Source organism: Erithacus rubecula (assembly GCF_903797595.1).
Source record: "Erithacus rubecula genome assembly, chromosome: 14".
NCBI classification, from domain to species: Eukaryota; Metazoa; Chordata; class Aves; order Passeriformes; family Muscicapidae; genus Erithacus; species Erithacus rubecula.
In genome coordinates this window covers 13,055,764-13,068,272 of record NC_136666.1, presented here as the reverse complement: position 1 = coordinate 13,068,272, position 12,509 = coordinate 13,055,764, and the positions used below count along the sequence as shown (strand labels likewise).

Genomic DNA, 12,509 nt, shown 5'->3' with positions numbered 1-12,509 from the left:
CATAACATTGTTGAAACACTTGGATCAACCTCTTGGAGAAGGAAGGCCAGGAAATTCTACCTCTTTTCTCTTCTTCTTGCAGCTGTGGAACTTAATTTTGTTAACCTTGTACTTCTCAAGAACAGCTGTAAAGAAAATGTAAACAGATAATCTTTTTTGTTTCAGTAGAGTCTGAGGTCAAGTTAAAGTTAACTCAGGAAGTATCCAGTCAATGTACTGGAGATTTAGATAAATCTGTTTAAATATAAGGAAGAGTTCTAGAATGAGCTGTTCCAGGAAATAAAAGTAATTTATTTAACTTACAAAGGGAAAACTAAACAGTGACATTTACCTTTCCTTCTTTTCATACTTCTCTTATTTCACAAGCTTCAATTTAAAATCACCTTTGGAGAAAGGTGCTTCTTATTCTAGTGTATCTTACAATACAGCACAGACATCAAAATTTCATTGGAGGAGTAAGACAGTTTGTTAACATTTAAATACATAGACATCCATTCCAGTCCTTGAACAACATGTTTTTTGTTTACAACAGAAAAATACATCTGACAACAGTAGCTAGTTATATTACAAGCAAACAATATTGAACTCTGCATAGTTTATACAATATACTCTGGTAATAATTTCATTACCAGTTTTATCCACTATTTACTAGCTGGCCACATAAAGCCTGACATTCATCTGAAATGTGGCATTATATGTTCCATTGGTGTTCTCTTAACAGCTTCATTTAATGAAGTATTTCCTGGACAAATGATTTTCAAAACTAAAAGCTGACTAGAATGCTGGATGTCTTCACTACAAACATTTAGTGCTTACAATACATTCCTAAAGTAAAGGCAGGTGTCCAATAGAAAACATAGCTCAGAAAGAAAGGAAAATACTGTGCAAATTAAACCCCATCGCATTTAAAAATGTATTGATGTGCAAGTTACAGTATCAACTGTGCAATACTAACTGGGAAAAAAATCTCAGCATAAAATGATACATCTCTTACAGTACATCCTTGATTGCACATGTTCCACGGCATTTGCATCCATTACACTTTCTGCAGAAATCAAATACACTGAGTACCCTTAATTAAAACTAAACTATTTTACAATGAGAAGTTGTATACATGCTTTATTTAGTGGGAAAAACTGGAATAAAAATAATCAGAACCACGTCAGAAATGCTTCCTGACTTGCAGAGCCACAGTGCTTGTGAAGTGACTGACAACTGTCAGGATCTTTACAGAAATGCAGCTTCTGGGTTACTGAGCAATAACCCCCCACGACCAACAACCCTGGGTTGAATTCCTTCCTTTTACAATTCAGCACACACATTTCCACCCCAGTGATCCTTATGGGCATATTCAAAATATACCTGCTGTAAAAGTGTTGGTTTTCTCCCCTTAATACTTAATGCTGCAGTAACTGCTTGGAAAGGAAACACAATGTTTTCTTTCCACAGTGCATATCACTGTGTTTTTAGCTACTTATAGGGACATAACAGAAACCAGGATTAGCTCACAGAACACTACAGAATGTCAAAAATGCCTGAAGGGACACTGAAAGCATTGGGAAGAACCCTCATTTTCAGAGTGCCATCTGCTCCACAGGAGAAGATACGATTGCCTTGCACAGTCTCAATCTGGGTGACACCAGCACCAATATTTCTGAAAAGGGATTGCTTAGCATGTTCGTTTTTAAATGAATGAATTAAATTGTAGCCAGTCAGTCGCCACGCCTGTATCAAAAGAATGACAAAAGAAGATTAATATTAAAGGATTTGTATTTCCCTCCCTATTGTTTTATATTCCTGGCTGTTCTAAACTCTATTCAGCAGAGATGAAGGATATTTTTTTGTTGCCTCATTCCAACAATGACTACAAGTCCAAGAGTCTTGAGAGGCTCCTGATGCTGTGTAAGGCTGCCTTACTGTGGACCAGCTGGGTATTGGGCAGGGTGAAGCTTCCCTGTGTTACCTGATCAGAGTCCTCCTCCCAGCTTTTCTGAAAGGACAGGTTGCATTTTCATCCAGGATGGCTACTGTCAGCTTTGCAGTAGCTGGAAATGCTTTCCTGCTAAGGAATGCTGCAGAGAGTAAGCTGCACAATTAATAAGCATGCAGAGTGGTAGGAAGCACAGCTGCCTGTTGTGTCCTAAGCAGCAGGAGCCTCATCAAGGCCAGGCCATGAAAGCCCCCCTTAAGCAGTCCTTCAGCTAAAAGGAAAGAAACTGTATTCACCTTCTCTTTGCCATGTCCTTTAGTATTCAGGTAAAACACCCCTTAAATCAGGGACTGCATTTCTGGTTTGGTGGGTTTTTTTGTTTGTTTTTCTGTTTTGGTTGTTTTTTTGTTTTTGTGTTTGTTTTTTTCTTTTTCATGTTGGTGTTTGTTTCTTGCTACTCTGACCTCTCAGTACCTATCTGGGACTACAGCATCAGGAGAAAAAAATAGAATTTGGTGACACAGAAACTTTACACAGTGTTGAAGTTGCTGAGCGCCCCCTGTGTTACAAAGAATGTCCAACAGTAAAGCCAGAACATTTTAAAGTGAGAGAAAAACAAAGGTAAGATTTCAGAACTGTGCACTTTGCTTTATCAACTTAAAATCAGTCTCACAACCTTAAAAAGACTATTTTTTAATGGAGGACAAAACCTACTTGCTTTAGAAGTCTACCAGTATATTCCAATTTACATTCTGAATGCAAAGCAAGCAGGCTGTACATCAAGTGCAGGTTTGGGGTTTGTTTTTGTTTTGTTACTGCATTTATCTGGCTATTTCCATATGACAATACACTACTTCAGCCAAGCACCCTCCTCCAGCACCCAGCCCCTCCACCCCTCACCTTCATGTTGCCTTCAGCCGAGCCCGTAACGAAATAATCCTCGGAGGGATCCAGTGCAAGGGCCTTAACAGCTGACTCGTGGGCTTGGAAGGTGAACAGGGTTTGCCTCTGTCTGATGTCAAAGATGCAGATATATCCCTTCCTACCTCCAGAAATGAGCAGCTGATGCTTGGGTGCATACTGAAGTACTGTGGCACCGTGGTCATGACAAGTGAAGGCTGAAGAAGAAGGATGTCAGAATTTAAGTAGCTCTCAATCTCTCAATGCATTTCTTATATAAACTGCTACCTGAATATTTTCTAACTTTGTAGGCACATTCCTTCATATGGGTAATGTCTTATTATCTGACAGCTTAGTGCTCTCATAAGAGATAACCTAGATCTAATGCACAAGAAAGCCTGATATGCAGTCCAAGTTACTTCAGAATACAGGCTCATACCTGAATTTAAAATTTGAGAAAATATAAAATTCACCACATGAAGTTCAGGTAAATTCCTGATTTAAAAAAAACATAGCTGATCTTGACCAACCTGGTCTAGTGAAAGGTGCCCCTGCCTGTGGCAAGAATGTAAAGAGATGATTTTTAAGGTCCCTTCCAACCCAAACCATTCTATGATGTTCTTTTTTCATACTTTTCCATATAGAGCAGATTAACATCATGCAAGAGCACATGCAGAAGCAGTCTAGTGCATGTATTAGAGTGCAACACAAACTTAGACCTGCTCCCCAGCACAAGGTTTTCTTCTTGCCCCAAATGCACACACAAGCTGTATTTCCTTAGTGAGTAAGAAGCAGAGGTTTAATTTTTACCACAGTACTTACCATGTATAAGACTGTTACTAGATGAAACCAAGGTGTCCCAGAGGCACACATTTCTGAGGGAGAAAAAACCAAAATCATTATGGCCCATTGCCAAGTGATTAATGGGGTGACATGTCTCCAAAAGTGTTCACATTTCATGTCAGTTTAGAGAGTAGAATCGAACACACTGTAGTCATTAGAGAGCATTTGCAAAGAACTAAGAGACTTAAATATTTTCTTTGCTCTTTTATGCTTCTCAGTGGAACTATATCTTCTACCCTTACAATGTGCACTGATCAAAGGTTGTGTCAAATAATTACAGGTGTTATTCTTTTCAGAGAAAAGATTATCCTTTTTTTATCCTTTGCTGAACTGATTTCTACCCCTGCAACAGCATCATGTTAAAGTAGTTGCATTTGGAACACAGCTTGAAAAAACTGGTTAACTATTGACTACTCCTCACACAAACTAAAGCAACTGAAGAAATGATATTCAAAGAAATTATCCAGCAACTTCAAGCTATAACAAAACTTAGAACAATGAGCCTTAAAATGTCAGCCACACTTAATGCCCAAGAACTTGGCAAGCTAAGGGAGATGAAAAGTAGTTTTGAAATTATTCATTGTTTCTTTAAACAAACCTGTTATCATTGGATTGTCCTGATGTAGCAACTAGACTTGAAGAGGTTATAAATGCAAAGTCACTTGTGGTTTTACTGTGGCACTGCCAACTCTATTCAAAACAAAGCAAACAGAAAAGTGCAATCATATACCAGTTATTTGCATCAAAAGTAACTACTGTCAGTCTGATGTCAGTGACAGCAAAACACAAAAAGTCTTTGAAATAAAGCTTAAAAACTGACAGTTTGGAACTGAGAATGGAACATTGAATAAAAATTGAATTGAATATAAAATGAAAAATGCTACAATAAGTGACAAAGAACAAATCCACAATATAATGTATGAAAACAGCCCGAGTTTTAAATTAAGCATGGTCTTCGTGTTAAGGAACAGTAAAACATATTGGAAAGTGTATTTTTACTAAATTTTGGGGTTATAAAGTCATTAGTTGTAGTTCTGATTTTTAATTTAAACAAGGGTAATATTGAAGGAGTATTTGTAATTACACTGTAGCTTATGGTTACTGTGGAATTGGTTTTCCAAAGATGTATCATTGAAACTCTGCAGCTGTTTTGATGAAGTATGCCAATTAAAAAACAGCAAAATCAAGTATGTCTCATTAAAATCATATGCTTTGGGCCTGTCTCAAGTTTCAAAGACTTTGCTTTCCTCTACAATAATAATAACAATAAAAAAATTCTGTTAACTTACCAGGTAGGGCTTAGGATTTGAGGTGGTTTGGTTTACTTGCCAAATACTTAGAAACCCTTCACCATCAGCAACACCACACTGCAAGGAACAAACTGCATTTATTAGCATGACATGGTGGTTACTGGATGCTTCATGAGAGTAAACTGCTGGCTTCAGGGAAAAGCCCACCTGAACCCCCAAACCTTTGCCTGCAAATTGAATATCAATAACAACCATCATCAAGTAAAAAAAAAAAAAAAGTGAATTCAGTGCTGATTGTTTAATAATTATTTAATGATTGATGCTCTCCTATAAAATAAGGGATCTGTAGTTTTAGAAAAGTATTTAATTTAAAAAGGTCCCCACATGGGAACAAGGATTTCTGAAGAGGGAGAACAAATAGTGTGAACCTGTGGCAAACAGGATATGGGATAGCAGTGTGTAGCTGAAAGAAGAGAAGGGAGAACAAGGGTCAGGTTTATTACAATGCTCCCACATGCAGCCAAAATGCATGATACAATATCATTGTTCTAGGGCATCCTAACAGTTCTGCATGGCAGCAGTCAAAACTGCTTTAGAGGTCACAGCACAACCAAACATTTCCTTATGAAAAAAAACAACCCCCACAAAACCCTGCGTGCATTTACCTTATTTCCCTGGGCATTGAAATACATCCTTGTCACCCTGGCATTCCCAGCCTGCTGGAAGCACACCAGCTGCTGTGGCCTTGTCCACTCAAACATTCGGACACTCCCATCTTGAGCTCCTGTAAGATCTAAGATTAAAAGATGATCATTAATAGTAGAGTATTTTGTAGAAAATGATCAATTCCATGCTAGTGATTCACTTACAATACTGATGGACTGGATGTGAAGCCATTCTCTTGACGTTATTCAGATTTCTTTTAATCAGCTTTATATGAAACAAAGAAAAATTAAAATAATTTTGAAAAAAGACATAAACACACTATTCAATTTTGTTGATACTATTATGTGGCAAGTGTCCCCTGGTTAAAAAAAATCTATTAAGCTAACATTATTCGAATGGTCCTGCATCAAAGTTCCCATAAGAAAGAAAACAACTCAGATTGTCCCATTATTTTCTATATCACAATAATTCTGTACCACAGTATATAAGAAAATGCTTAGTTGGGCCTCCTTTTTGGCCAGGTCTTGGTCACTGTTGGCCTTTTATTTCAATGCTGGATTGACAGTATGATGGCTAATGCACACTAGGTCTCTCTACTACATAACAGATGATAAACAGCCCACTCTCCTGAGCTGCACACACAGAAGCACTCACCACACCAGCTCCAGTGCTGGTTTGCCCAGAGCCCAGCCAGGGCATGGATGGAGATGGCTGGATCTGACTCACTCCAAACGATGGTGCAGTTGAAGGAGCCAGGGTTGTGGTAGAGCCACGGAAGTCAACGTCATCAGAACTGTAAAAGAACAGCTCTGCTTTAAACAAATGCTTCTTTGCTTCTAATGATCTTTGCTTATTTGTCAAGAGCCTAATGGCAATGGGTAGAGGAAGTGACAATAATGAGACTATAAATTGATAATTCCTTCACTTATGCAGCACAAATTCTTTCCACGTGCCCCGAATCCATCCATGTCTAATCTCAAGAGATGATCCCAATATAAGAACATAAGCTCCCTTGAGAAGAATATTGTTGGGCTGTTCCTGACCTGTGTGCAGTGTGCAGGGAGCTGGTAGAGGAGTGCTCACTGCAGCTGATGCATTCACACCTGTCAGCACAGGAATGCAGAGGAGAGGAACAACCACCATCAGCTACCACAGCTGCCCTCCACTCTGCACTGATGCAAGGGAACTGCAGGGTGCCCAAGGCAGCATTATCTTGCTCATTATTATATGCACCACATGGGATTTTGTTTCACTGTGCAGTGCACACATGCCTAAAGACAGTAATTATTCTCTTGCATTCCCTCACTTGTAAAGCAACCTGAAACCTACTGAACAAGAGTAATTAATGTTTTTTGTATGCTCCATTTGTGCTTACATAGGTAATATACACACAGTCTCACAGAAAATCAATACTCTTATTAATATAACCACAAAGAAACAATCCTACCTTTTAGACTCTCTGTCATATTCTTCCCCAATCCATATAAATGACTGAGCAGCCAGTAGAGCTGAAATATCAAGTTCTTGAACATCATGTGTAGATGCCAAAACAATTTCATTGCTGTTTGCCTATGCAGCACAAATACAAAATTTATACTAACTATAATTAAAGTATTTTATTACAATTTTTGTAGTATTTGAGGCTTACCTTGTTAACTGCAAATGCCATTATCATATCTGATTCTTTGTGAATGATTTTTGCTTTTCCTCCAGGGTATCCAAGATCTGCTTCAACCTACAAAACATTCATAAAGAAGTTCAATTAGCATGAAAATCCATTTTGTACTGGTACATTCAGAGTGCAAAGATCTATACAAAATTCATGCAAGAAAAGTTCAGTGGCCTTAGCATTGTTTCAGTAGCTAAACTTTAGACTTCTCATACTCTTTGGTGTTCCAGAAGCCAAAAGTGACATTTGAGTGTAAGAAACACGAAGTTGTGTGTGCAAAACTATTTACAAGGTGCTCACTCATCCCGATTATCAGGACATCCGAAGTTAGCTCATGGATTAAAAGCCTGTCACACAGACTACACAGAACACACAGCTTCTGTTAGTCACATTAGAAAAGAAAAGCCAGTTCCACAGAACTTTTAAGAATGTGCTAGAGGTTTGGGAGAAGGGATACTACCTTGTTTTTGTGATCTTCTGCTACGCAGTTTTGTTTGACCTGCTCCACACGATCTTCTACAGACTACATAACATCACACAGTCACAAACACAAAACACATGCACAAACAAATATAAAAAAAGAATGAAACATTCCAAACTAGATTTTAAAGGCCACTCTGTCAGTAAATGATGACAAATGTATTTTTAACTTTTTATAAAAGCACAGAAACTAAGACAGGAATCTAAACAAATTCACTTAAAATGCAATGCCTCCTGGATGAACACAAAATGTATGATATAGTATATAAATGGAGGAGTAATACACACACAAACTCCATACTTACAGGAATTTTAAAAGATATTAAATCATATACTTATTTCCCATGATATTGATGTGTTGGCATAAATTTTCAGTTAGAACATAACAGTTGTAACCGGTACAATTTGTAAAGCCCCATATTATATATTACTATATAATATTATTTTTATATGTATATATTACTCATGCATATATACATATACACAAATGAATAGCACATTTAAATTTCTTTTTCAGTATGACACACCAAAAAAAGAAGAATATTCCAATTTCTTTGCTTATTACTGTTATTGCAAATGTTCTGTTTATTAGGATAGCATTTAAATACATAAAGGTGAGATACATCTTGTTAAAAATATTTGGTTCAGTTGATATCCCAATCAACAACATGACAGTCATGTTGATTTTGAAAAAAAATCCAAACATTGTTAAATGAGAGAAACTGAAATGTCAATGAAAAATGTGAAGAAAAATTAAATACTGAGGAGACTGAGGAACAGTTGTAATTGAGCTCTGTTTTTAAAAAAAAGATACATCCTTCGTTTACCTCACTCTGCTTTCTTTTTTTTGTGAATATATATCTTATGAAAGTCTCCTGAAGAAGTTCTTGCTTCACAAGAAAATGCCAGAGCCTTTTTGCTGGAAGAGCTGAGTAATCCTTTGATCTGGATCAAGCAGAAGAAGGAAAGAAATACAGAGTATCCTGAGTTGGAAGGGACCCACAAGGATCATTGAAGTCTAACTCAATTCTGAGAATTCCACAGTATGCCTGAGAGTGTTGACCAAACACTTCTGGAACTTTGCTGGTGGTGCTGTGCCCACTTCCCCAGGGAGCCTGTTCCAGTGCCCAAACACCTCCTGGGTGAAAGGTGGTGAGAACCTTCAGAAAGAACCTTGTTCTAATTACACACCTAAACCTCCAGTGACACAGCCTCAGGCCATTCCCCTGTGTGCTGTCAGTGTCCCAGAGAGCAGAGATCAGTGTCTGCCCCTTCCCCTCAGGAGGAAGCTGTACCTGCCCTGAGCTCTCCCCTCAGTCTCCTCCAGGCTGAACAGACCAAGTGCCCTCAGCTGCTCCTCACACGGCTCCACCTCCAGACCCTTCACCATCTTCAGTGCCCTCTTTGGGTGCTCTCCAATAGTCTGATATCCTTTTTATGTTGTGGCACCAAAACTGCCTCAGCACTGGAGGTGAGGCCACCCCAGAGCAGAGCAGGACAATCCCTCACCTTGCCCAGGAGGCCATTCTGAGTCTGGTGCCCCCCAAGACACGCTTGGTCCTCCTGGCTGCCAGGGCACTGCTGGCTCACTTTGCACCCTTTGACTTAGTTGTAGTTTAATATGTTGAGAAAAACAAGCTATTTTTGAGTTGAAAACACAGTTCACTATCTGCATTTACAGACACCTCCAGGCATGACACTATATAAACACAGGAAGATTAGCCTTAAAAGGACCTTAGTACAACTTCTCCTCCCCCAGACATCTGCATGTATTATATAACTCTTCTATGGCTGGGATAGGGTGAGAGACAACTGCTACTGAAGGAATAGTAAAATAGCTTGAATAGGGTGTTCCCAGCAGCAGCCACTGTCCTCAATTCCTACAACCTCTGCTTTTTCTTCATTTCCCTTTTTTGTTGCAGCTGTGAAAGGTGCAGCAGAGTGAATGATGGCTGCTGCAGTAGACAAGCAGCTGCATAAAAATATACAAAGGGATGTGGGAAAATAGTTTCTGTTTCATTGCCTACTAGACCTAAGAGCTAGACAACCTTTGTTCAGCTGTTTAACATGAGGAAATGCTCTTTAGAGTTCCTGTGATTGAAGAATGTGCTTTTGTTAGGGAAAAAACACTTACTTGAATGGTGTGTTTTCAGGTTCTATCATTGCTTTATTGCGGAGAATAGCTGGTCCTGCCCCTGCACCAAGGTCACTGGGGTAAGTATTGATGTAGTTTGGAGGTGGGCCTTCAAACTGGTCCATTCTGTCTTGAAGGATTTGCTCCCAGTGTTCTAAATTTTTTATTACAGCAATGCCCAATGGAGATGTTACAGGCAGGTCTAAACAGAAATATTAATGAAGCAAGGCTCAGAGAAAAGAAATTAAGTTACAGTGAGTATAAAACCCCCATAAAATTAACCATCCAAAAAAAAATCTGAAAAGGAAATGTACATGTTGACAATTGTAATAAATAAAGCATTTAATTATTTGAATTTTAAAATTCAAATTAAAATGTGAAATCTGACAGAAAGCCACGTATACAGAAAAATAAAATGTAAAGCAGGATTTAGCATACCGGTGAATTCCAGACCAGCAATGGGGAAGAAGTTCTTAATGTTGTGCAGAACTAATTTTACCATTGTCAGATGTAGAAGAGCCCAACTGTATGAAAAGAATAGATTTAGTTGTGTTAAAAAAACATTAAGTTATCTACAGGGCATTTTTCTTTTCAATCAAATACACAGGTTAGAAAAACACAGAAAGGTTCTATTCAACCTGCACCTCATTCAAAACTACATGCTTGAATCAGCAGTCTAAACCATTATTCTAGAGTTGGCATTGTGGCACCTTATGTTGAGTTTTAAAAATGAAAATGAGTGCTTCTCAGTTGTTTTCCCCTCCCCAAAAAACTGCAACCACAAAATTTTTAACTTCCTAATCCCTTTTTTCTGGCAAGTAAATGGGGAACTGTTATTGTGACGAGAATGTGTGATTTCTGTAACCCCACTGCCATAGACAAATATGTCCACAGCACTAAAATTGCTTTACTTACGTTGGATGGTGTAGAAGATCTGTACATTTTTAAAACTTGGACGTTTTAAAATATGACAATTATTCTAAAATAGTGACAATTTCTGCTGACCTGTAAGAATTGGCATCTGTGTGTTCCTGGATCTGCACATCGGAGAGGAAAGCGTCGTCCTCTTCCTCATCACTGTGAATGCTTTCATCAGAATCATATATAACACCACTGTCTGACAAAGGGAGAAAGGGCTGCAATGCAAAGTAAAAAACAATAAAAACAATATTCTCATCTCTTCTCTGACTTCACTTACGACTCTGACAGAGTTTAAATGACAGCAATTTAATCTGTAAGTCAATGTCCTAAAAATATAAGCAATTAGCAATGGGGAAAAGTGTTAATCACTGTTATTGACAAGAGGCATGTTTTCAAAGTGAAGTAATAGACTTTATCTAGACTTTATTTGGGCTCTTTATCTTTTATTGTGAGGATAATATTCTTCATCTTACTACTAAGAGTGCTCAAAATTTTCACTTTATTTTTATCCTTTAAAACTGAATGGAATTTTCAATTACCTTTGCCATAAAATAGTCCCACATGCTGAGTTCTGGAGGAATAAACTTCTCTTTGTAAGAGGGTCTTTCTGCAGGTACAGGTGGTGGCACATTGCTGTCCTTTACTGGTCTGCCTGGCACCAGCATTCTCATGTTAAACCGACGGCGGTGTTTGTCCATTTCTTCTGATGGAAGAGGAGGGGCTGAATTCAGGTAATTAAAAAAGCTGACATTAGTATTATATCTTTAAAATATCTGTATTTTATAACTGAAGCAACTAACACCACTGTTTTTGGTACTAATTTCTACTGATTTAGAATTAAAGCCAGCCTACATAAAGTAAGTGTAATCATAAATAAGTTTCATTATGATAAATTAAATTTTGGATATATTATAAAAAATGCATTTTACTTTACATTTACATACTGGATTAAGTTCTTAGGAAATGGAGCTTTTAAAAAGTCTTTTACCTGAAAAATTTCTCAATAAAGAAATAAAGAAACTCAGGAACTTTGTTGAGAAATAAAGTAATATGTAAAATATCACTAAACAGTATGTTGCACAATTAGCAGTTACTCAAATACAAACTAAGGAATTCTCAGGGTAGTGAAGAAAATTTGAATAGAAAAACAGGCTTTTTGACAACTGAAGTCTACTTTAAAGTGTTATGATTTAAAATGCCTTAATAGTAACCAAAATACTACTGTGGAATTTATTTTTCAAAGTGTTATTGGCAAGACAACATTGAAGATCACACTTACTTTATTACAAGGGAGCTAGGTATTTAAAAACTACTCTGTTTGTCAAAAAAAGCCACTACCAACACTCATCTACACTGCAAGTCTTTACAAACCTTCGTTACCATCCTCTGAAACATCAGAAGCTGTAGCAGCTTGAAGGTTAAAGGAAAACAGAATACAACTCAAATGAACATGACTTACAGTAGTTACTCATACTATGATCTTATCAAAATAACTGCCCTAAATGAATTTAACTTATTCCATGAAAGACAAGTATCTGTTGTGCACAGTGATAATGGTGCAATGTCTTATTACTGTTTGATTTTATATTCTGAAGAGGGAATGTTTAATTTTTTGCATAAGTTTTGAGCCCACTGGTGATTTAAAAGTCTGTGTGATGATTTTTGGTATAGGTGAAGTTTATCACAAATGGTTGTATCTGTCCTTGTCATCACAGT

General features: G+C 37.6%; 1 protein-coding gene across 3 annotated transcripts in view; it reads right to left on the bottom strand.

Moving 5' to 3' along the window:
- Positions 1-270: 270 nt before the first annotated feature.
- Positions 271-12,509, bottom strand: part of DMXL2 (Dmx like 2) — a 46,983-nt gene continuing 34,744 nt past the window's right edge. Inside the window, exons 29-45 of one of the 3 annotated variants that reach the window (XR_013775861.1) lie at positions 11,333-11,514; positions 10,878-11,008; positions 10,311-10,396; positions 9,873-10,074; positions 8,566-8,683; positions 7,719-7,781; positions 7,238-7,324; positions 7,037-7,158; positions 6,244-6,382; positions 5,793-5,853; positions 5,589-5,716; positions 4,963-5,040; positions 4,272-4,363; positions 3,653-3,705; positions 2,831-3,048; positions 1,964-2,072; positions 1,592-1,725 (exon numbers count right to left, since the gene is read on the bottom strand). Coding sequence is in view for 2 of the 3 variants with exons in the window: in XM_079317995.1 (XP_079174121.1) it covers positions 1,516-1,725; positions 2,831-3,048; positions 3,653-3,705; positions 4,272-4,363; positions 4,963-5,040; positions 5,589-5,716; positions 5,793-5,853; positions 6,244-6,382; positions 7,037-7,158; positions 7,238-7,324; positions 7,719-7,781; positions 8,566-8,683; positions 9,873-10,074; positions 10,311-10,396; positions 10,878-11,008; positions 11,333-11,514 (1,970 nt within the window). In the remaining variant the exon portion in view is untranslated. Of the gene's footprint in view, positions 2,073-2,830; positions 3,049-3,652; positions 3,706-4,271; positions 4,364-4,962; positions 5,041-5,588; positions 5,717-5,792; positions 5,854-6,243; positions 6,383-7,036; positions 7,159-7,237; positions 7,325-7,718; positions 7,782-8,565; positions 8,684-9,872; positions 10,075-10,310; positions 10,397-10,877; positions 11,009-11,332; positions 11,515-12,509 lie in introns of all 3 variants that reach the window. The other 2 variants (XM_079317995.1, XM_079317996.1) reach the window with 2 other exon arrangements.